Below are 25,374 nucleotides of genomic sequence, written 5' to 3' on the forward strand. Positions count from 1 at the left end.
AGGAATAACAAACCGGGGTCCACCGTGCGGGTCAGAGCACAGTGCACCATTATACTGGAGGCCGTGCTCGCATGACTGAGGTGCCTGCAGTCTGGATTTGTCAGCGAATACATGTCAAGCCCAATTGCAGAAGGTTTCTGTTCAAAAGCTTTCCTGCTTCACCTTCTCATATTTTCAAACTCTCTCCAGATTTGAATCGCTGGACTCACCGTCCTCCTGGGTCTCTTGGATATCAAACAGTATTTTGAAAAGAGAAATGTATTTCAGGAACTTTCCACACACAAAGGCAAAACTGTGAAAAGCAGACCTTGAGGAAGTTTATGATCCTGTGTAGTTTTTGGAACCAAGGCTGAATTCTTTCGGGAGGAAACTTCATATTTATTTTAAAACACTCATTCTTTCAACATAAGACTTGAGTCATTAGAATGGTTTTCTTGCAGAGTATCTCTAAATCTAAGAGTTTAATCAAGATGCTGGAGCCCTGCCAGTCCATAGATCTATTTTAAAACAATCACAACTAAAGTATGCATAAAAACAACACTCACTTTCACTCTGACTGTCTGTCTCCAGTTCTCATCAGTGTTCACCAGATCAGTTGAAACTCTGGCTGCAATTACAGCTGAGCTCCTGTGGCAATCCCATACAGTATTTATTGGCAGCTTTATGTTGTCAGTGACCTCCAAGTAGATGTAAAATAAATGCTTTTTGGTGTAGAAAAACAGGCACTAACTCACCTCTAATATGTGCTACGTCTACAAAAAGACAGCCGAGTCTCATTTCACTTTCTGCTGCATTTTATTTTCTTACTGTTGACCTCCACTGTGACTCTTTCTGCAACAACAATACAGAGATTTGCTGAAGTGTATCTGAAAAACTTTTTGCTTCCTCTCCTTCCTGCTGCTTGAATGAAAGTCCTTTGATCGACTCTCTCTCACACACAATACACCAGAGACTCCCAGCATCCATTCATAACTTTAATTTGAAACCAAGACCTTCCTGCTTGCTACGGTCTGGATGGATGCAGACATTTCTAATCAATCCACTGCTTTTCAAACATCAGTGGCCTGTGTTATAACCTCATAAAGTGCATGTTTTCTTCTTCTAAGGACTATTATCTTTCTGTTTTACCTGAAGGTCACTAAAAGGTTTAGAAGTGGTCTCTCAAAATCTTGAATATGCATTTGACTTAATATGCAATTCCCTAAAATTTACCCAAAAGTTGGGAATACGTTATCAGGAATAGGTCTGCAACATTTGTGTTCTGTAGTCTCAGAAACCTTAACTTAACCTCCTGAGTTGTGTGATGAAGGTGTGCATGCTGCCTTCAGGTGCGTCCCCACTCTGCTTTCATGGAAAAACCTCTGTCTCTGTCCAAGCTGAATGCGCTAGGACCGCGGGGACCAGTGCGCAGGCGCAGACGGAACAGGCGCACTTGGGGTTGTAACTAAGTGAGTTTGAGTGTGACAGAGGCAAGCAGGCAAAAACCGCTAGATTTGGGGAATTACACAGGAGCCGATCTAGATCAGCACACGTCTCGTCGGAAGTTTTTAACCACGTTTGAACGTGTTCAGCGTTTCTCTGGAGGAGTATCCAAGGACACCCTCAGGATCCGGGAGAGGCGCGGAGGAAAACTTTCAAAAGAACAGCGGTACAACTGAGAAAAGTTTGAGTTACACTTTTTTTCCTCAACTTTTTCTAATAGATGACAGCGAGTCTGTGGCTGTGACTTCTTGGTGTCCCACTAACCTCTGGATTAACTCTCGGAGAGGAAGATAGCGGTAATCTGGACACTCCCAAGTCTCCTAACAGTGATGTAAACCTCTCGAGGTAATTAATGCGGACACCAACTTTTTGAAGACAGAAAGTTGCGCATGTGTGTAGGTGTGTAAGGCGTCAGGATGGACGCACACTTCCTTTGAATTCATATTGAGCAGTGTGAGCTGTGCGCCCGGGCTGCCTTGACATAACGGGACAGTGCTTGAAAATCAGGGCTGCTGATTTTTTTTTTTTTAATGACGGAGTGAGTGGACCGTCAACTTAACCAACTCTTTCAAGATCCACAGTAAGGTAACTCATATTCCTCTCGTCCCCCTCACCCACCCCGCCTTGAGAGCTTCATGCTGGAGATATGGGATGACTGGAGGCGGGGGTGCAGCTGAGGTGAGCTCCAGCCGAAGGACAATGTTTGCGCCCAGCGTTGGCATCCCTCCGCTGCCGGGGCGTCTGGTACTGATGCTGCTCCTGCTGTGCGCCTCCAAGCCCGGGCTCTCCACGGCCTGTCCCGGGCTGCTTTCCTCCACCAGTGGCTGCAGCTGCACGGATGAGCGAGGGAAAACGCACGGCGTCCAGGGCCAGGCTGTGGGGAGGAGGGTCAGCTGCAACAAGGAGGAGCTGAGTGAACCTCCGGATGGCAGCCTGCTGCCCAACAGGACCGTCACCCTGTGAGTGTGAACACTCTGACAAGTTCATTACAAGCTCTAAACTGTAGTATGATCAGCATGCTGGGGTCACAGGATGATGCCTCCAGTTCATATATTTTTCTATAGCAATGATTCGTTCAAACCTCATTTCTGAGGATTTGTAGTGTTTTTGTTTTAATGTCTGGAAATGAACTGGCTTCCTTTTTCTTAGCTTTGGTGAAATATTAAAACTGTGTTCATGTATTTATGGACACATGAGTGATGTTACGTGTCCCTTAAGGCCCACACACCCATGCCTCTGAACCCATGACCTCAGGTTTAACTGTATTGAGGCCTAGCTGCAGTAATAAGGCTTATTAGGTCAGAAGTTTACATCTTGATCTAGTTTAACTCTGCAGCGGAGGGCTGAGCATCGCCTCTCTGTCAAGCATTTAGGGAAGATCAGCGAGAGGGCAGGCTGACTGTAACACCCATCAAGGCCCTGCCTCTTTGACACGTCTGTCACTTAGAGTTTGACTCAGACTACTCCTTCTCTCCACACCAACACCCTGTTAACATAGTGTGTCTGACTCGGCTCTGTGGAACCAGAGTTAACAGAAACACATTTTATTTTGTGTATTTTATATCAGAAAACACCCAGAGCATTTGGTGGGAATTAGACAGAAACAGTTCTTGGCTTGGTTTGGTATTTTTTAATTAAGAAAAAGTTATTTGTGTGGTATCTTTGGACTGAACTTGTAAGGCCCACACTGTGCGCCAAAACACACTATCTCTTAAGATGGATGCACCACTAATCTATCAGTGACACATATTTCTGGGGTGTAATGTTGTCGAAAGCTTTTTTTCCCACAGCTGCTCAGACTTTCTGTAGACGCTCCTTATTCCCACAGTGCGTTACCGTCTCTGTTCTCTGACCCAGTGGGGGAAATGTTAGCTACACATGGGCACGATGTTAAAAAACAGGTTGGGCTGCCTCTCTGCAGCGAGCATGTGAGGTAAAGTGAGGGGATTTATGCCCCAGGAGAGCTGAAACAAGCCAGCAGTCCATTTATAGGCCCTTATGTTTCTTGCTTAATAAAGGAAGGATAAACATCTGGAGAACACATTTCTGGAAACCAGAGGGGGGAACAGAGTTGGGTGGCAGTGGTCGAGGTGATTGAAGATAATCTTCCGTCTTTGCGTCTACTAATTTGGGTTGAGCTGTTTTTGAGCGCATGTCTAAGCATTCTGCGACACATTTATGACGCTGTGTACGCAGAGCAAACATTTCCGCCCTCTTTACCTTTAGCTCTGGTGTCTGGAAAGTTCATTTTCCCCAAGACTGGTTTGGTTCCTCAAGCGCCCTACTCCAGTCCTTGCTCATGACATTAACTCCAGATGTGGAATGTGAGAACTTGTGTTGATATTCGTGTTATTCCTGACATTCCTCAGCCCTGCTCACAGACTACAGACTGTATCCCAGGTGCAGCAGGGGAGCCTTGTCTGTGCCTTACGCCGCCTGAGTCCCTCCCTCGTCGGACGGCCTGACAGCCGGCTGCCCGTGCCGCCCTCTCTTTCCTGGAGGAATCTCTTCTCCATGCTGAGCGGGCGAAGGCTGGAGGACACCAGGCTTGGGGCTTCCGGGGCCGGCTGCTATGTGTAATGCACAACAGCTGGCCCCCGTGAAACATTCCAGCTGAGGCCCCTCAGCCTCATGGGAAATCCCAACGGGGATTTGTTTATTAAAACTATTAGTTGGCTGTTTGTTGTTCCTGCCAGCCGTAAAGAAGCAACCAGTCAGCCTGACATTATCACCTCCTCCCTTGGCTTTCAAAGCCTGAGCTGCTCTGTGATAACAGATTTTACATTTATCCATTTATCTGAACACGCGCTTATCGCTGCTTTAAAACGCATCCTGCTACTCTCAGCCATCCGCCATCTTTTATCCCACTTTCCCTCTTTTTCTTTATCTCCAGCTCCCTGTTTCTCTCCCCTTCCCACCCCCTTCTATCATGAGTTCATCCACACGCAGTAACTCTCAACCTAAATATTTAGCCGTCCTGGTAGGAAACTGCCATGTCTAAACTCCTTCCAGATGTGAGCCTGTGCAGCCTTGTGTTTAGGCCTAATTATGCACGGCTGCAGAGGAGCTGGAGCACTGCGAGAGGAAGAGGAGCGGAAGGGGAGAGAAAGGGAAATAGATAAGAGTGTGAAACAGAAATAAAGTGCTGTTGTTGAAGGGGAAAGTGGGGAAAATGAGGAAAGTTGAGCGTGAGGAGGAGCAGAAGAAGAGGGGAACAAAGAGGGTGAGCAGAGAGGGAGAGGATGGAGGAGGGAGAGGAGAAGCTTGGCAGGCGGTTCAGAGGGATGTGCCCCTGGAGACTGAAAACTCCCCAGCCCCTGACTAACAGATCTTCGACACTGGGGTGAAAGGGAGGAGGAGAAGACCTCCTTGATGCATCAGCATTGCTCCAAGTCTCTGTTATTATCAGTCTCCTCTGTATGAAAGAGGAACTTCTGTTATTTTGACAGTGAAAAGAGTCCAAGCATGCTGATGGATGTATAGCATGCACACTTGTGGTATAGAAAAAGAGCAGCACCTCCTCTGTGTGCTGGCAGCTGTGCTTGTTTTAATGTTTTAATGGAGAACAGACAAATGAGGAGCGCGTACAGTGGCAGGCTATGTGTGAAATGTGCTGGTGCTTCATAGCTTGTGGTTTCCACCCGGTTCTAAACTCTGCTCCTCCCTCGGCGTATTTTGCTGTCATCGTCCTCAGTGACTGATGGCTTCTGCTCAGCTGGTGCCAGCTTGGGCACACATGCTCAGGGTGGGGGGTCAGGGTGCCCGTCCTTGGCCTGATGCCCCCTAACACAAGACAGCTGCAGTACACCACAGCTGTTGTCTGCACAGTTGCACTTGAGCCCAATTTATCAGTGTTGCCGGCTGGCATTCAGAAGATAGAGATAAAAATATTACTTTCGTGGTAGTAAAATTTGTTTCTAGCGCGAAAGGTCAGGGATGTTAAAGTAACAGTTTATCCTTTGGCATGTGTGGCTAAACAATGGCCTTGTTCTTATTAAGGCAACACTAAGTGGGTCGAGTGACTGTTTAGCTAAAGTCACAGACAAAGACTGACACCACTCCATAAGTCATACATGCACTGCAAACTATTTGGCACTTGCAAAGATTTAAATACTTTTATTGAGACATGTTAAATAAATAACCTTGTTTAAAAATATTTTACTTTTTATTTTTAAGTTTATGGTTTGATATCAAATTGAGCCTGAAAATGTCTTTTTTCATCTCTTTTCTGTCCCAATTAGTCAGGGGAATGGCTAAATGGCTAGGACTTGTACAAACACATCTAGAAACAATGTGGAAGAAACACCATACAGAGCAAAACACAACTACTGATACAGTGAAACATCCTAAGACCCATTTTATATGCAATAATATACGCCAATGTCATATTTTTAGCATGAACACATTTTCTTTAAAACTTAAAGCCACCTAAATCATGGCTTTCTAATACAGATATTTTGAAATCTAGATCAGTGATATTTTTCTCATCTTTTGGCATTCATGTTGGAAAATTAAGAATACAAAAAAAAAGAATTTAGATTTTTTGCCTGTATTCAGTATACTTTATTTTTGGGGCACCTATTAACTGTTTTAATGTAAAAAAGAGTGCATTTCTTTTTGTTGTAAACTTGGGAAAACTTATAAAGGTCCATTTGTTTCTAGATTTAATTTTTTATTTGAGTTTTTTTTAATCATCAGATTTTGTGCTTTAATCTAATACTTTCAGCAGTGCAAAGGGGTATTTTTCCTGACCAAATGTTGTACTGATGCCTTAAACCAACCTTCTCTTTCACCTGGTTTGTGTTGGTGTACACTCAAGCTGGTTTACTAACCACAGATGACATAAGGATAAAGAAAATCCCTGTCTAAGACCTGACAGTAAGAAACAGTCACAAGATTTTAAATATTTAGTAAAATACATTAAAAATAACTAAATTTGATAATACATCGGAGGAGTAAGGTCATTAGATGTTTATTCTTCCTAAGTGCCTTGGTACCTGCTGTGTTAGTTGTTGCTGTGTGGAGTTGTTGCGTTAACCTAGCTTACAGACCTGGGAAACAGTAAGCTAACACAGTCCAAGGCTAACTCAGGACACGTCACACTGGCTTTGGCACGCTTCGGAGAGGTGCTGGCTGGGCACGGTTTACTTCATGCACGAGCACAAGCACGCGGACAGCGCGTGTGATCCATGACGTATGATCACCGCGAGCGCATCTCTCGACAATCATTTTAAACGAAGCGGGGTGATACAGGGCTGTGTCGGGCCAAAACGACCTACTATGAGTTTAAACGTCCCCAAAAGTAATAGCAGTGCTCTCTGTGTCTCATTGTGCTGACTCCGATGAGATCGCGCTTCATATACAGACGCTTCTCGATGACGTAGGCGCGGCATGCGCATGTGTGATACCCGCTAAAGCCTGGTTCATAAAGGGGTAGCGCGTGACCGCTGGCCGTACTCTCCAGCTGGGAAACAGCGCTGCGGGGGCCAATCGTGTTTAAGCACGGCACGGTTTGGATCAGTGTGACCACGCCCTCAGCCTGCTTTTAGGCAAACATTAACCTCATTAGATGTTCTTTCATCATGTTACACTGAAAAACGTGAGTTCTTGCCCTTATTACATTTTTTTAAATTAGCTAGGCTAAGGTGAGCAGTCACTAGCTTGTCAGCCAATGGACAGAGATTGTTTTCTGCATCACTGAAGTGCATGGGGGGTTGTAACTAAGTGAGTTACACTGCACGAAGTGTCGTGAATAACTGAAAACATGATAATTTGTGCCAACATGTGATTTAAAGAGCAAAAATATATTACCTCATGTTTCCTCAGTTCAGCTTTATGTGGTTTTTGTGTTTGTTGAAAGCAGAAACTGTGTTAAGAGACAGAGACAGTTAAAGCTAGCAGCAGAGAAGGTTTAAAGAAATGAAACTCTCCTTGATACTTAAAAGTATAACTTGACTGAAACATCTGATTTACATCCTCAGCAGTAGTTTAACACTTTGGGTATTGCTTACCCTCCTGTTACTCTTATACAGGACATATCTTGTTTTCTGTTGTTTTAAGTAATGTGTTTAGCTAAGCTTATTAGCTCATGTAAGCAGCATTTACCAGAGTGAAGTAAAAGAGGTGTCAGCCTTCACACTTCTCACTTCTTAAGAAGATGTTTTTTATTCATATTTAGGTGACTAAAAACAGATGAGCAGTATGGTGAAGCTTTATTCTAGCTTTAAAGTTTGTCGAAATAATCCTGTGACACTACAAATGAAAGCAGTCTGTCACTGGAAATGTTTGGGAGTTTTATGCGCTTATTTAAGACATCCTGCCATGAGCTTTTGGTGGGGTGGAGAGCCTTGTTTTTACAGTTAACCCCACATTTGTCTGGTTTCTCTTTATCTAATTAAAACAGTCTGTCACAGTTCAGAGCTTTTGATGAGTCCCCGGCGTGTCCGTTCACTCAAAGTCAACTCAGCCCCTCAGAGGTTATCTCCTGGCTACAGTATTAATCTGCGTCTTATAACCACCATTTTACCTCCTGAGTCACAGCGTAGGTTTCTTACTTGTGGCCCACGTGTGGACTGCAACCAAAAGGGCTTGCAGATGTGTTGGTGGTTTGTGTCGCGTCTATGAGTCATTGTGCTTTGAGACGGCAGTATGAAGTATCTTGAAGAGTGGAGTTATCATTGAGGAGGGTTTTAATAGCACAGCGAGTGCTGGTCCCCAGGCATTCCTGCAGCGAGAGGGTTTATTTATGTGGGGAAAGGTGTTGAGAGAAGGGGGAGTGGGCTCCCTTCCACACATGTTAGATGGGGCAGTGGTCAGCAGTAAATCAAAAAAGCAAACAAAAAGTCTGACACTGGATACCCAGCCTCAGCACCTGCCAATGCCACACAACCCCTCGGTTTATTGTGGCCTTACAGGTCAAAGTTACAGCAGTGAAACAGGACAAATCCACTCTCCTACTGCGCTGCTCTGTAGCTGCCAGCCTGTGTGAATGATAAATGTGTATTTCACTTATCGCCTCATTGTGTTTGATGATTAAAACGTTGCAGTATTTCAAAATCTGGCAGAAACAGAGAGCTATGTTGTCATAGTAATCTCATACTCCCGAGTGGCTTTTTGTTATTTTAGTTTTTCCTTTCGCCGCTCTCTCTTCTTATCTTACTCCAAAAAATGCTTGACTTTGACTTTTCTCTGCCAGTGCTAACTTCCCTCTCCCCGTGTCCGACCACAGCGGCCCCCAAAGTTCCTGCTCGGGGTCGACAGCACATGGATACAGACGGAGATAATGGATGTGTATAGTGGGAATGCCTGTGGCTGCTGTGTGTTAGTGTTTCTGATCCGCTTTCTCTTGAGAACAGACGATGACAAAAGAACAAGTCATGCAGTGGGTTTTAAGAATTCACTGATGTAGTTTGAGGGCTTTTTTATTGCACCAAGGTGAAACAGATCTTCCCCAAGTATATACCTTTGATAACTCATCTATGCCTTTCAATATGAAGATAAACAAACAGCTGACCAAAGGGCAGGACATTATTCAAAATATGACAATAAAATGAGATTTTGAAGCCCCAGTGAGGAGTTGATCTGGTCATGTAACGGCCTGAAATTAACACAGATGTCTTTTTATGATCTAGTGTAGCAACAAGACGGCAAATTTCACGGAAGGATACATGACCAGTTAGTTAGGTCCAGATAAATGTTTATATTTCCGAAGACTTAATGCACTTAAAAATATTTTATATAGCGTACTCTTAAACTATGGTATTACTTCTTGATTCTAGCTCTTGTAGGAAGAGAAAATAGCCTTTGAATCTGGTCGATTACAGTCTGTGTCTTACTGAGGCAGAGGAGACAACTTGTATGTATCTAACCTGTATCTAATGTCCTTAGTGGTCACATAGAGCTCATACAACCCCACTTCAAAAAAAACTGAACTGTCCCTTTAAGGGTGAAGTCTGCAGAATTTTCTTAAAAAATAAAATGTCAACTTTTACAGGAATAGTCCTGCTCAATCCTGCTTGGTTACCTCAGCCAATTACAGCATGCCCAGTGTGAAGGTGACTTTGTGTGTTGCCTAGCGAGTGGAAGATAGTGGATAGTGGATAGTGGACGAGAAAAAAAAACACAGCCAAGGCAAAACAAAACTCATATAAAGCTTTCCTAATTGGGGGAAGCTGGGTATGACTTTCCCTCACTTTCGAAGACTTAGAGAGCAGCATGGGATGAAGAGCGACACAAGTTGGCTTTCTGCTAACCAGGTGTGTGCTAACATGCTAAGTCAAGTGCACAGCTTTCAAGTCTCACCTGTATAGAAACACGATGCTACGGGTGGTTGCTGGGCTAGTGATTGTGTTCACGAAGCACGGTTGGAGGCTGTGGGTGTGACTCTACCTGAAAAATAGGAAAAGGGACCTTATGTATGCTGAAATTTAAAATCTGTAGGATTCAAGGATTACCATGCACACAAACAGCAGCTTCAAAATCAACACCAAAGCCTCCACCCTGCAGTGAGCAAACTGTCCTGAGAGGCCATCTGAAGACAGCAGCAGTGACTTGTTATTCAACTTCATTATGTTTGAAGCACTTTTCTGTTTCTGTGGTCTGTGCTAGTATTCTTAGTTAACAGTATGAATGTCAAAACAAAGGAGATCTACAGACAATTAAATATATAAAAAAGGACAACTTAAAGTATAAAAAATTTTACTTAAAGATGCATTTAAACTGTCAAATATGGGAATTAATCTTCAGCCTGAAAAACTGTGATGTTTATTTTTTAATTCTTTATGTTGCAGTAAGATTCAATATGCTTTTATTTTATATTCTATATTATTTAAATGCTTCAATATTCAGTAAGAAGTACAAATACAAAAAACAATTAGAGTTTCCTTTGACAATTTTTAAATATTTATCTCCATACCCATGTTGTATGCCACCTCATGTTTTTGAGCAATAAAACAACCCAAGTGTCAGACTTAAAAGTTAAAGGAGCTGGCTTTGAGCTGCTGCTGCTGCCTGCTTTGGATGCTGTTTGGTTGTTGTTTTGTCAACTCGAATAACACACACAGTGCCCCCAACTGGCCAGGAGGTTAATCGAATCAGAGGATTTGCAGCATCAATATTGAATTGGTCGGGAAAATATTGCGATGCTTTGATTAATCAGTATTTTTTCTCATCTCCATTCAACACCATTTGTTGCAATTAGTGCCACAAGTGTTTATAACTGTCGGTTATTTTCACTGTTTTTGAACATTAGCTCTTGCAAATATAAAACATTTAGAACATGTCTGAGCCATAGACTATATGATACATGGACGTAGTCTCTGTGACATTGCCCATTTCTGTCTGATACAGAGTTTTGAAGCCTGTTGTCCAAAGGGGGTAATGCTGAACCCAACCTACCTTTATTCAGGTTTGGGTGAGGCAAAGAGGCAGGCCTTTACCCTCTGTGCAGACAGCTTCAGGGCGTCCACCTGACAGTCCAGTCAACCTTTAAAGGGCTTTTTTTGTCAAGGATTAAAACATGTTGAGTTTTGCTGTAATATCTGTTTTTTTGTCTTGGGGTGTTTGTGGTTTCATGTTTTTCTGCAGCCGACCTTGTGTGGAATCTCAGGGGCTGTTTACACGAAAAAGGTTTTGGGGTGAAACGCAAAAGTATTGTTGCGTTTCGACCTCACACTTTAACAGAAACTGCGTTTTTGGGCGGCCTAAAATGCAAACTTTTGAAAACCGCCTCCAGAGTGGATTTTTTCTGAAACGCTGCTGACAGCCTTGCCTTGTAAACAGTAAACCTGCGTTTTCAGAGGACACGCTCCACTTCGCGCAAGCGCATACAACAGTACCATTGTTACTATTGTTGTGGACTACTGTGTTGTGCTTGTGCTGCTCAATCTACTGACTGTCTTTTAACAAACTGAGCATCTGTTGCACCACTTCTGTACTTAGTATTCGTCAATGCACTAGATGATCGACTCAGCTCTACTTCAGTGGAGATCTACCAAAAGCGTCTCCTGGACAAGACAACTGTAGCGCCGACTACAGGCCTGGCATGCTTACTACAACATTTACAGTAAACACAGTTTTTTTTTCCACTGGGTTTTAGCGTTTTCAGATGAAACATTGTTTGGTAAATGGGAACTCAAAGAACCACAGTTTTTAGCTCTTCTGCATAGGCTTCATATTTTAAGACTGAAAGTTGCTGCTTGGTCTGAACTTACCATGGCCCTTTGGCCAGCACTGTATTTGACGTTATTCACGTTGTCATCGAAGACTTGTGGGGAAAAAGGGCTTTTGAAGTTAGTTGATGGTAGAAATGTGATATTCCAGAGTAAATTAATTGAACCACAGCTAACTTACTGTTCTGAATTCAATGAGCAGAGACATTTTTCATGTCATTTGTACTTCAAAATGCTTTAGTCCCGGTTTGAATCTTTTATGATTTTTGGGGTGACGATTAGGGTTGGGTACCTTTCACATTTGAAACGATACGGTACTGATCCCCGTTACCTGGCAATCGGTACCGGTACTCATCGGTACCAATTTTCTTTACTTTTTTGTATTCATGTGGTAAAAAATATAAATTTGTTTAATCATAAGAAATATACATTTTTTCAATTAAACATATTTGTTCTTTAATATATAACCTTGCAATGCCGTGTTCATGTCCGGCATGTAAAATCGCCTACTCTTCCGCTCCCTCACAGTCACAAGGATGCATTTAGGTACCTAAACATGGTACCTTTTGATTTCACATGAATCGATACCTGATACTTTTAACAGAATTCGGTCGGTACCCATCCCTAGTGACGATTTTATTTAAATTGTGATTCTTTGATATTTCAGATTTTGCAACTTTTTAGTTTGCTTTTTTAACACCAGACCAAGTAAAAAAGTTTAATGACAATGATGCTGATGTCCACAAACTATATCAGGAGCCATGATTTCCCCCCAAAATACACATCATATATGAGTCAATTTCTAAAATTTATTCAGGCAATCTGACATCTCAACTTTTCCCCACCCAGCTTATGAACAAACACTAAAAAGAAGAATTTAAATTTGAGAAAAAAAATGTTTGTAAAAAACAAACAAACAAACAAACAAACACTATTTAAAATTGTTTAACAAAAAAATCCTAAAGTACAATACATCAAATTTTTTCTCTCACCCCTAATTTCCGGTGGTGTTTTCTGCCTTGATTTTGATATGAAATCTTTTGGCAATTTTGTGTAGCATGAGCAGTTTCATGTAGTATTTGTGGATTTCTGTTTGGTCTTTAAAAGTACATTATATTTTCTTCCCATCGCGAGGGCTGCTAAACAAATGCACTACTTGAGTTTGAGAAATTTCCATGAGGAACTATTTTGTTTCATATTGTAGTATGTCAGTATACGGCAGCTAAACATAAAGATGTATTATCATGTTCATATGGACAAATTCTGAGTTCTTCTTTGGTTTCTGTGTTTTAAGGCTTTAAACAATCAAAAATGGATGTCAGCAGTGAGCAGACGTCACATTTTTCAGTCTGTAGTTGATCAAAAAAGATCATGTCCACTTCTTTTTTCCTCTTTTCATTTCTCTCTCACTGCTCCAAACCATCTCAATGCGTACTATGCTATTACTGTAACATAAAACCACATAATATTAAAAACATGTCAACTGGATTCTTCTTTCCATCGCTCCTTCTGTAAATACGAGCTGGTTTACACCCACAATTAAAGGCACCGAGGCATGATGAAATAAAACTGGAGGCTTTATTAAATTCTCAGTTGATGGAATAAACCACTATTTAAAGATACAGTATGACCGTGCATTCCTGCAGCTGAAATCCAATCACTCTCTGGAAAGCATGTTGGTCTACCATGGTGTAATAGCACATACTTCATGATTATTCAATACATTCTTGTGTCAAAGCTAATTGATGCAGAGTAATTAGGATGGGGGTGATGTAAACACTGATTGTGATACTCTGTGGTCACACAGAAAAGAGAAAAGAACAACAAAACAAAGACACAACCTTCCCTCCAAAGAAACGGTGAGAGTATCTGGAGCAGAAAGATTTTAGTCGACTCTTTGTAAAAGCAGCCTGATTTTTCCCAGCAGTCTTTGCTCAGGAGCAGAAAACAGAGGCTGGTTATGAGACAGAACAATGAGACAATGTTAGCCAGGCATCCACCACATTCCTGTCTCCGTCTGAAAAGACTAAATTCACTAAATTGCCTCATTAAAAGTGTAAAAACACTTTAGACGGCGATTAAACTGACTATTGTGTTCCTGCTCTGCGGCCGTAAACTTTCCAATTTGGTTTGTCTTGACTTGTCTTTGACTCCAAATATTATAATAAGTAATTGCAGCTTCACAGCGAGGCGACAGGGTTTGAACTTGTGATCTCGGGCTGTTAATATTTATCGCAGCTACTTGTTTACATCTTTAAAGTCCAGCTTCAGTAAACAGTGCATCGACAGCACAAGAAGCACACTTCAGGGACGGTTCCTGTGAGCCAAACTCGATGAATTGTCTAATAAGACGTCCTCTGAGTGGGGGACCTTCCTCTCCAGAGTGGGGATTGTGTATGCGTGTGTGTATGTGTTAGTCTGTTTGCCTGTGCACACATATGGGAAGGGCGTGCACGGCCGCAGCTCTCAAAATAGTCTGCAGTCCTCCTCTCTCTAATTAGAGACATTTCAAAAACCCAGATTTTAATTTTAGACTGCGAGCTTTCGGACCACTTATGCACACACACATCGGGTTAAACATACACACTTCCCGTATAAATAAATCTGATAGGTCACACACTTGTGCATCTAAATCTGCACACACACGGAGCCACAAACCACAAAGCCGTACTACCAGGCGCAGGCGGGTAACCCAAGCACAATGCAGTATGCTCTATAATAAGTGGTTGCACATATCAAATGCAGGAGCGCTCTCTCCGTACGGAGCCTCGAGGCAGGAAAGTATGATAATAAAGTTGAGAAACACAAGATGCTCCTCTTACTTTAAATCATCAGACTCGTTTATCACTCCAACATGTACGACAGGAATCTGTCCCAGCCTCTCATGTGGCTTTCTTTGCCCTCCTCGCACTGTTTGATGACTGAATTAGTCAATTAAAAAAAATGATTTCACAAAAATATTTGGCATGCAATTACATGGATGCTCCTTTCCATGACAGGGCAGTAAATGGAGCTTGAAGCTTGGCAGCGTTCCCTGGTGGCCACTCTGAGCCCCTCTTGAGGGTCGGGCACAATGGGCACATTCACATCTTGACATGCATTTGCTGCTAAAGTGCCTGTTGTGCTGGAGGGCATTTAGTCTCTCTGTTATATTCAGAGCTGTGACTCTGTGAGGACAGGACCAGGGTGCAGGGGGCTCCAGGGGACCACTGGCTTAGGTGGCTCTCCATCTTTTAACGACGAAAGGGTTAAGCTTTTTTGGACGGACGCAGGCGCTGAATAGTCAGCGCAGTCTGGAGGCCTCTTATGAAGTACTTATTGTAACAAAGATGACACAGCCAACTCCCAGCCTGAGAGATGGCTCTGCTTATGCCCCTCTTTTATCCCTCCTCCCTCCACCTTCCTCTTCTTGTCTCTGCAGAAGTGTCCATTAGTAAAGAGGGACGGAGAGATGAGAGTTTGGCTCAGCTGATGCAGCTTTTTGAAGCCTGTCACAAAAACCGACAGTCTGTATAAGCAGACCCTGTCAATGCAATCACATTTTACTGCTTTTATTCCAACAAATGAACTTTAATAATCATAATTTATCCTGCCCTGCACACCCTGAACGGTAGCAAATGTACCTAAATGTAATCAAAACATCTGCACCATATTCATTTTACAGGGTTGGCTGACCCGGTCTAGCCAATATGAAACTTTTACTGTTTTATTTTTTTTTTCCACAGCCCACTTACACACGTTTCCTGAATTACAATTTACTTTTCCCAAAACTATAAATGTGAAAAAGAAGCCACACTTAGTCTGGCCAAACCTCAGACATTGGAGACAAAATTAAACTCTTTATTCAAAACATGTTATCTTCCACCTAAATTAAACTGCAGATTACTTCCTGACTTTGGAGGACACACAGGAGCTGCCAAATACTGAAAAACCACACAAGTAAGTGAAAAACTGCTGTCATGAATCCAGACGGGCAATTTTAAACAAAAACGTGAGATTCCATAAATACTGGACCTAAATTATCAGGGCTTAAGGGGAGACAGGCGGCAGGAGAAGACAGCAAACAGACGACACACTGCAGTCTTATGATTTACGAACTACTTGATTTTCATCTCTTATTTCTTCTTGATGAACGTTCAGATTAAAACAGTCGCAATGAAAGCAACCAGGAACATTGTGTACTTCAATGAATACAGAGAACCAAGATCACCATAAAACACACCCAGTGAGAATCAATACCCGATCTATAACTAGGGATGTCCCGATTCGATCATGTGATCGAGATCGGGGCATTTTTTTAACAATCAGAGATCGGGAAGAGGGAATAGGAAAAGCCTGGGGTCTTAGTTCTTGTTTTTGATTAAAATGTGTATAATAGCCCATCATCATTCATTTTAAAATAGAACTTTATTTGTCATTTTAACAAGTACAACGAAATTGCAAACAAGAAATTGCAACCTTATTGTCACACACATACAAGGTAATCTTGTGGTGCACCACTGAGAAGCTTTGTTTTTATTTTGTTGATCCAATGCTGCACTAAGTGGAGAAAAAAAGCTATATCTATGTTGGCTAGAATGATACCTTCATTTAAATAAAATAAAAAAAAACTCAAAGGGCATCTTGTAGGAGTTTTTTTTTCTTTTCTTTTTTCCTAATGCATTGCTGAAAGATCGGATCGGGAAATATCGGGATTGGCAGGTACTCAAAATAAAAAAATCGAAATCGGATCGGGAGCAAAAAAAAAGGTGATCGGGACATCATTAACTCATCATTATGAGCACAAATATTGTTAGCTTAAAAATGATCTTTCAGCTCAATAGCAAATGATGCTTTTTGTGTAAAAATTAAACATGTATTTTCATCTTTGTATGGTTTTTTACCATCATTAGATGGTATTTTACATTTCGCAACACTAAAAGCACAATCGTTAACAGAGCTATTGTAAAAGTCAGCAGCAGCGCCAGCTGTGCAGAAAAGTGTGAATAATGCACCCTGATGTGTTGAAAGTCAGCCTTTAATCACTGTGAATAAATCTATCACAGGTATGCACCATACCGGCAAGAGCACAGTTTGCACCAGTGACACACACTCAGCCATAGGACTACACACACACACACACACACACACACACACACACACACACACACACACACACACACACACACACACACACACACACACACACACACACACACAGTGACATGTCATGACCAGGAATTCTCAGCCGCTAATGAAAGTCCGCGCCAATTACTGCTGCGGGTATGTCCCTATAGGAGCTCCAGCACAGCAAGGGGCAGTGTGTACGTGCCTGTGTGTGTGTGTGTGTGTGTGTGTGTGTGTGTGTGTGTGTGTGTGTGTGTGTGTGTGTGTGTGTGTGTGTGTGTAAATGTACACAAATGACAAAAGTCATAGATTGCTTCATTAAATTAAATTAGGAGCAGATACGATGAATTAATTATCTGCAGAACATCAGTGTCATGCTCTATACAAAAGATTTTGTGGCATATTCTCTCACGGGTTAAAATGAAATTCAAAACTTTAAAGAGAGGGTATCATGCTTTCCAATATCTTAAACATGGATGTAAAGTAATGCTGGTTGTTCTAAACATTAAATTAGGCCTTGTTTACACAACGTTTCATCTGAAAACGCTAAAAAGCAGCGAAAATGCAGTGAAAAAAAATCTGTTTACACAGAAACGCAGAGAGACTGAAAACGCTGTACTAAGCATGCCAGGCCTGCAGGTGGTGCTATAACTGTCTTGTCCAGAAGCAGCTTCGTAGAGATCTCCACCGAAGTAGAGTTGAGCCGGTCATCTGGTGTATTGGGGAATACTAAGGTAAAAAGTGGAGCAACAGATTCACATTTTGTTGAAAGACAGTCAGCAGATACAGCAGATTTAGCAACACAAGCACAACATGGTAGTTTGTGACGATCATAACAACGGTACTGTTGTAATGTTATATGCGCTCGCACAAGGCGGAGTGTGATGTCAGCGTTTCCACTGAAAATGCCGGCTTACTGTTTACACAGCAATGGTGTCAGGAGTTTTTCAGATAAATCCCACTCTGGAGGCAGTTTTCAAAAGTTTGTGTTTAAGGTCGGCTGAAACGCAGTTTCCGTGTTAACGCGAGGCTGAAACGCAATGAAACTTTTGCATTTCACCCTAAAACCATTGTCGTGTAAACGGCCCCTTAGTTAAAATCCACTAGATGTAGATTTTTAACCACTTCTCGTCTATATGTCATAAAAAAAAACCTACATCTGACCTGTCAACTGATGTGGAGGGAGGCTTCAAACATCAAGGTCTACCCATAGCTCTGCCCAGGGAGCCTTAAAGAGACAGTAGCTTAAAGTAGCAGGCTGAAGTAAGGGTTTTCTAAATATACCAGCTTGAAAAAAATGGGGATGTTTTTTTAAAGCTGTGAATCACTTGAAGCTCCTACAGGGGTACCAGAGCAACAGAATAAAGCCTAAAATAAGTCACGATACCCCTCTTTAAAGAAGGTGAACACAAATATGCATTAACTCCTTAATGCTGCAGGTTAGAGTCAGGCAGATTTTTTAAAACATTGATCTCCAAACTTGGGAAAATGGGACATAATTTTTGTTCAGACTTAAGTTATCACTGCAAGAGTAGCTAATATGGTCCTGCTCAGTGTGAGTAGTAAGTTTTCAGAGACCAGGATGTAGCCACCCTGACTTCAGCTACTAGTTTGTAAACCGTTGTTTGAAGCCAAAGTCCAGCGTTAACGTATCAGAGTTACACAGATGTATTGTATGGGATGAAACAACAGCTCATGTATTAGACACAAAGTGTTGAGAGAGCTGGTCTAACGTGGCCAACTCACAGGTTGCAGGGACGTCAGCAACTTGGAGCTGCACTCACACCAGCTCTGTGCTCTTGGATTGCAGGACAGGATGTTGCTCCACTTTCCTCTCTCACAGATGTTTGGGGTCCAGTAGCTCCTGGGGCTGCGCTCACATCTGGTGATCTGGTGATCATTATCCCCGTGCTCTCACGACCAGCCTGAGACGCACACTGAAGGTTTTTGTCATGACTCAGGATGACAACAGGTACAGTGCCACAGAGTCAACAGTCAGATGTGAAATGTGCCAGACTCTTTAAAGCAGACAGATGTGAGATTTGTGGTCAGATTAGCCCAGATGTTGAGGATTATTCACTGTTGTAAAGCAAGGTTTGGACCAATCAGAATCAAGTATTGAACAACAATAGGCTTCAACTCCCCAAGTTAGCTCGACAATGGTACCTCAAGTCCTGCAGTTGTATTTTTTCTGATATCCTAGAATGAGATTTGATGCCTCTGAAAATAGGTCATTGCCATTTGGCCGCGAGATTTCGACCGTTGTGACGGCATGAGGTACCTTTCTTTTTATTGGAGTAATCTGATAAAGCAGCTCCTCCTCTGTGATGTCAGTTAGTCACACAACCGCCACCGAGGGATACACCCACCAAGAGCCCAGTATAAATAAAGCTCCCTACTAGCTCTGGCTAACTTGACTGAGTGCTGGATGCAGGGACTCTGCTCTGCTTAACAGTTCGGCTTTACATGGTGAATTAGCAGTTAAAACACTGTAGTTTTAGCAGACGTCGTAATACTTGTGAGACTGTGATATTTGCATGCTTGTTCTGACATGCACTGTGAACCTGGACCACAATAATGCTGCGGTAATAACATAGTGATGAACTGATGGTAGAGGCGATCTTTAGACTACACTTTCAGCATGATGGATAAAACAGACAGAGAAAAGTGAAGGAGCAGGATGGAGCCCTGTTATAGAAATAGTTTATTGGTGAAGTCTGCCTATATTTCCACGTATAAACTATACATGTTACAGTACCGGTTTGACTCACCACACTGAAGCGTCCTGAGATGATTTGTGTCGAGGTGGATTTTCTTCCTCCTGAGCTGCAGAACCGTCCGGGTCTGACTCGGGGTCTAATACAAAAGGACGTATCCTACACTCTGCCATTTTATTAGTGCTATCAATGCCTTACGGTGAAGTTTTGGCAAACAGCAAACTCGCTCGGTCTGCTCCATTCAATGTGGCGATTTTGTAAATACTGCCATGCTGCAAAAACCGTCCCCTGGCTCTACTCCCTCCGCCCCTCTGTTAGAACTGACCAATCAGAGCACAAAGGGCTGTGACGTTGCGAGGTTACTGGAGGTCATTCTTCAAACGGAGCGTTTCAACGAGATCTTCAGAATGGCCTAAACTGGGGATATTGAGAACGCTATTGTGGGGCAATGAAGGAACTAAATGACTTGTACTGAGGGCAGAAATGCTTGACAGGCATCCTAGTCTGGCATAGTGAGAAGGAGAAACAAGCATGATATGTCCCCTTTAATTTCACAACAGTGAGTTGTGTTAATCTGAGAGGCTTTGTATTTTATTGTGCTGTACTGTGTTGGCTGTATTATGCATATGATAATGAAAGTGTCTTTCTTTATATCCAGCCGTTGTCAAAAAGTTTATTTCCCCCAATTTGCCAAATCATGCCTCCAACTCAACCAGAATTTTTAGTGACACAGAGAAATGATCCTCGTATCCTTTTTATAGACACAATCTAGTTCATAAAGGACTTTGAACTGAGCCCGCTCCATGTCTTTGAGGTTAGTCGTCAGTCTTATGTCATTTGGGTTTGGATCCATTAAGCGTGGCGCTTGGACCGAGTCAGCAACCTCAGAAAAACCTGCTAACAGCCAAATTAAGTAAAACAGTTTTTAATCCATCTTTTGGTTCAACCGCAATATTTCTGTTGATCCACCACGTCTGTCCTCATTACTCAGAGTTCAGTGTGTGTGACGTGTATACAGAAAGATGATGCCATGTTCACTCAGCTCTCCTTTGTGAACTGCCAGCACGCCATACTTTAAATTCAACCCTGGCAAGCTGAAGCAAATGGAAAGCAAAGAGGGAAAATGCAGTAAAACACATGGATGGTTTTGTATAGAGTGTTCTCAGCTGTAACATACACAGTTAAAGTGCTCACACAGTGAAGCGCTGTAAGTGTAAAAGTGGATAATCGTGTTGCTTTGAGCAGAATTTAATTACCTCCATGGAAAATTCCCACAAGGCGAAATTATTACTTCTTTCTTTATTTATACATTATAAATTTAAGCACTGCTGTGACACAAACCAGTGTGTGCATCATGGAGTCAGCGTGCTAATTAAAGCAGGCTTAATTCAATAATGACGCTCTGAGACTCTGATTGAAAATCGCTCTCATTATCTGGCTCCTGTTGGTCTCCGCATTAGGACGGGATTTATGGCACGTTACCAATCTCTTTCAAGGGTTCTTGTCTTTCACCTCGCGTGTGGTCCTCGAGGGTAAGAGACCTTTGCAGAGTTAAATGATGTTTACACAGAGGCCTGTTGGGTTGTTTTGACTCCCTTTATCAGGCTGAACCTGTGTTTCTCACTCTGCTTTGGGAGTGTTGGATAAACTCAAAGTGACCAACATCCAGACACGCTGCAGCAGGAGCTTCAGGTGGATGCTGCTGAACTGTGCTGTGTTCAAAATAAAGGAAATATGACTTAGAGTCATTGATTATAAAAAGTAATGAGAGCAGGCAGCTTAGCCTGCAGATGAAATCTTATTAAATCTAAATCCCTTCCTAAGACTCTTTTTCTGTTTGTGGTTTGCTGTAGAGGCCTGCAGCTACACAGAGCTCACTGTCTAAGTCCAGGGTACATAAATATTTAGAGGGCACCACGGGCCAATCAGAATCAGCGCTCTTCTCTCAAATGCATCTCAATCATGTCCCCGACTGAAGGCCAAACCAGAATGGAGCATTTCCTGTCAACTCTTTCCATTCATAGTAAAAAAGATTTCAGTGTGTCTAAGAGGAAGGCAGGATGAGAGTGCAAATATATTGACACCAAACACTCAGTGGTAACAGACTGCAAACAGGACATCCTGTTGAGTTTGAGTTTATAGCGTCCAAGAAGGATGTGTTTTCTCTCGCTGTTCCTCTGCACCAAGTTGTGATCTGGAAAAGCTGAAAGGACTCTGTTCACAACACTGCGAGCTTTCAGCTCCGGCACAGAGACGAGTCCTCTGTGGGATGATTGGCTGACAATGCCTCCAAACCAAAAGCAGCTGTAGGAAGCATGCATAGGTACACACACATACACAAGTGTACACACACACACACACACACACACACACACACACACACACACACACACACACACACACACACACACACACACACACACACACACACATTAGACCCTCTGACAGTCCTGAGGCAGTATCTTACACAGAGAGAAGACGAGCAGAAGTAAATCAGTGAGCAAATAGGATTTGCGACATGCTGTCATGCCCCTGTGTGGCCCTCAAAGGCTTTGTGGGTTTAGGAAGCAAATTGAGCAAACCAACAAAGTGAGTGGCATGGTGCAGGGAGGAGCTGCTGCGGTTTACTAGACAAGACTCTTTATATTCTTTCTACTTCTTCACACTCAGTCACGCATCGAGGAAACCCTGAACTATCAGTGAACTAGCACTTGCTGAGGGACATTAAACACAGTGGAAGTAGGCATCCTTTGTAGCTTATTAACCCAGTGATACATGGAAAATACAGTCTTTTAATTCTATATAACTTCGATCATGTTGATGTTGTTTGTTTACATCTGATAAAACAAATTGAACATCCATCATTTCATGTTTGAACTCAAATAGACACATAGTCATCTCTGCTAGTGACATGTTTTAGATTTCTCATTGAATCATAGAATATAAACCTACACTGAGTTATGCTTTAGACAAAGAAAGCTGGTGTTTTAAGAAGCAATATGAAGCTTCTTTTTTCTTAACTCTGAAAATATGATGTGATGTCATTTATGGTGTTAAAATGTTATCAACTAGAAAAGGATCATGGGAAAATCGGCAGATAAAAAATGGAGAACCAGTATATTTACAGCAGAATGCAGAATAGCAAAATAGAATAGAATAGAATAGAATAGAACTTTATTGTCATTGTAACAAGTACAACAAAATTGAAGTCACAGCAGCAATCAAGAAAACAAAAGTAAGAAAGTGTATAGAAAATGCAAAAGGTCCATAAGAAAATAGATGATGACAGCTTGTCCATCATTGTCCAGTTCAGCCAGCGTCCACCTCCACAGGGTCCAGGACTGAGCTTCTTCAGTCATGCTCCATCTCTGTCTCCTGGATCCTGTCTGCTCACAGCAGGTGAAGCTCTTCCAATGTGGCGTTTGTGTCTGATGTTAGCTCAGTTAGCCATGTCTGTAAATAGCATGATGCTAGTCTGCCCTCTGGAATTCCCTCTGTTGCTGGGTTAGCACAGCTAGCTTGTTCATTTTATTGGAGATAAATCTTACGTTCCCAATAACGATGGATGGAAGGACAGGTCCATGTCGTCACTTCTTAGTTCACACCTGAGAACCAGCACGCTGTCCTCACCTTCTTCTCCTCACCTTGTGGGAAGACATCAGGCCTTGCACCAGTTAGCATTGACATGCTACAGGCTGCTTACAGCTGAGTTCACATGTAAACAATGCAGCCATGGTTACATGTAGGATCTCCAGACAAACACAGGAGAAAAAGTAGTAAAAATATCACTGAAGCCACAAAAAGTTTGGTGTCCATGACCAACAAATGAGCCATACAAAGTAATGATCCACTCCAAATACAAGGATTACGAAAAAGAGACAAAAAATAACAAGAAACTGACAAAGAAGAGGGAGCTGCTGCAAAAGGCAGCCATAGCCATCAGGGTGGTGCTTAGCCAAATGGACTTGAAGGAAACCGTGTACAATTCATGATGGCATCCACACTGACCAGACTGCCTGCAGTGTCCGCAGACATTATTCTGTAATTTTTTAACAGGCCGTGAATCAGCCCCTCTGAGCAGACAACCAATCTGTTAGTCTACACTTGTTATGAATAAAGTCTGCCTTTGGATTTGATGTTTCTGTGGATGAACTTTTTGGTCGAGAGGAATCTTTCACATCATAAATTCAACAATTTTTCCACAGTTTGAGCCATTTTATGTTCAGTCATTGCAGTTGTGCCCCATTTTTTCTTACAGGATTACCTTTTGGCAGACCTGAGAGCTATTTTACTTTTATATTCTGCTACTATTCATCTTTGAGTTTTAACCTTTTTTTTACAGAGACCAAAAGTTATTCAGAAATATGTTGTAGAGCTCAATTAAATAAATTCGACCTATTATGGAAATTGTGGTCTGTAATTACAGCAATCGAGTAAATGGTTTGAAAATGTTTGCAAAAATGAGCCGTTTGGATGCATGTGTAGTGCTGGGATAGCCACTTTGAAATTGTTTGAACAATATTTACATCACAAATATGACAAGTTGTGAGTTCTTCGCTCAGACTGACAGAGGCTGACTTCTTCAGACACCTGCTTTGATACATGAAATGTTTTTCAGATTTTAAGCTGACACAAAGGTTTTCTTGTGTCTTGTCATGTCAGACAACTCCTGAATAAAACAGAAGGTTATCGTAAAGTTGGTAGTTACATGTATGTGCATGTTTCACAGCTGTTTCCCTGACCCTGTTTAACCCCTCTGTCATGTGTACTCCACACATGAGCAGGGCTGGTGTCTGTGTTTCTGTTTGACCTGCCTCTTTCCATATGACCCCCTGCTTTTTGATCTTCATGTAAATGAATTAGATGAAATGGCTGAATGGGACTCTGGAGCCCGACATGTGGCCTTGTTTTTTTTTCAAACATGGATTAGAGATGGATTCAATTAGCCTGTGTGATTTCTCAAAGGCTTTTGTGGTCTGAAAGGGTTAAGTGGATGAGAGATACCATCCATAGTCTGGACTTGGTTAACACACTGTCAGTGCACTGACTGTTTAGTGCTCTTGAAAGCAGATTAACTCAATCTGCCATCTGATCTGTCACTTAAAACGAGGGGAGAGAAGCCACTCGTGTACAGAAAGGCCTCAGTGAGAGGATGTCAGGCCTCATAGCAGACTGGACGCCTGTAATTAAGAAGCTTCTCTTAACCTTTGTGTACTGCACTGATGAAGGATGCACCGTCGTCTGCCTCAGCTGTCACCTGCCTCCACACACTGCTGCGTCTGTCTGCAGGAAGTGCTCTCTCCACAACCTCTGACCTCTGAAACCGGGTTCTGAATAAACAGCTAATTGGCTGGGTTTCCTGTTTAGCCTGATGGGAACGTGGACTATTTCTGTCTGTTTACAGAGCTCTGCCTTGCTCTCTCTCAGAGTTGTACTCTCTGTATTGTTTAGGGAAAGAACAATGTCCTTCACTACGATTCTGCTCCAAACATCAGGCTTTTGCAGGATTATACAGTAGTGAGCGGCCTCTGCAGCTCCCCCCCAGGTTCCTGGAAATCTGCCCCTTTTGTTGTCTGTGGGAGGGTTTCAGTTAAGTCATTTGTGGTTTTTGTTTATTTGTAAAAGTAACCTTTCAAGTCCTGTTGCACAAAGTAGCAAAGATAATTGAAATATCATGTGTGGAAATATCTTAACATGAGATGAACGAGAATTTCTTTGATAGGATGACACATGCGAACCCAATTTTTATTCCAAACATGCACACAAATAAACACATCTGTGCAGGTTTTAAGCAAGGAAATGAGCAAATCATATATTTTTCTGTCATGGAAATAGTTGCACAGTGAAGATCCAAACACACAGAGACTCAGGGACACCAAACCAAACATGTGCACAGCTCC

General features: G+C 42.3%; 1 protein-coding gene across 2 annotated transcripts in view; it reads left to right on the forward strand.

Moving 5' to 3' along the window:
* Positions 1-2,048: 2,048 nt before the first annotated feature.
* The window catches only part of adgra2 (adhesion G protein-coupled receptor A2), a 53,127-nt gene continuing 29,801 nt past the window's right edge, over positions 2,049-25,374 (forward strand). The window contains exon 1 of one of the 2 annotated variants that reach the window (XM_074671231.1): positions 2,049-2,441. In XM_074671231.1, the coding sequence (XP_074527332.1) occupies positions 2,134-2,441 (308 nt within the window). In that variant the 5' untranslated portion in view covers positions 2,049-2,133. Of the gene's footprint in view, positions 2,442-6,941; positions 7,082-25,374 lie in introns of those variants that run through there. The other variant, XM_074671233.1, reaches the window with a different exon arrangement.

This window comes from Halichoeres trimaculatus, unplaced genomic scaffold, assembly GCF_033239565.1.
Source record: "Halichoeres trimaculatus isolate MK-OKI-2021-1 unplaced genomic scaffold, fHalTri1.1 fHalTri1_scaffold_5, whole genome shotgun sequence".
Lineage (NCBI taxonomy): Eukaryota > Metazoa > Chordata > Actinopteri > Labriformes > Labridae > Halichoeres > Halichoeres trimaculatus.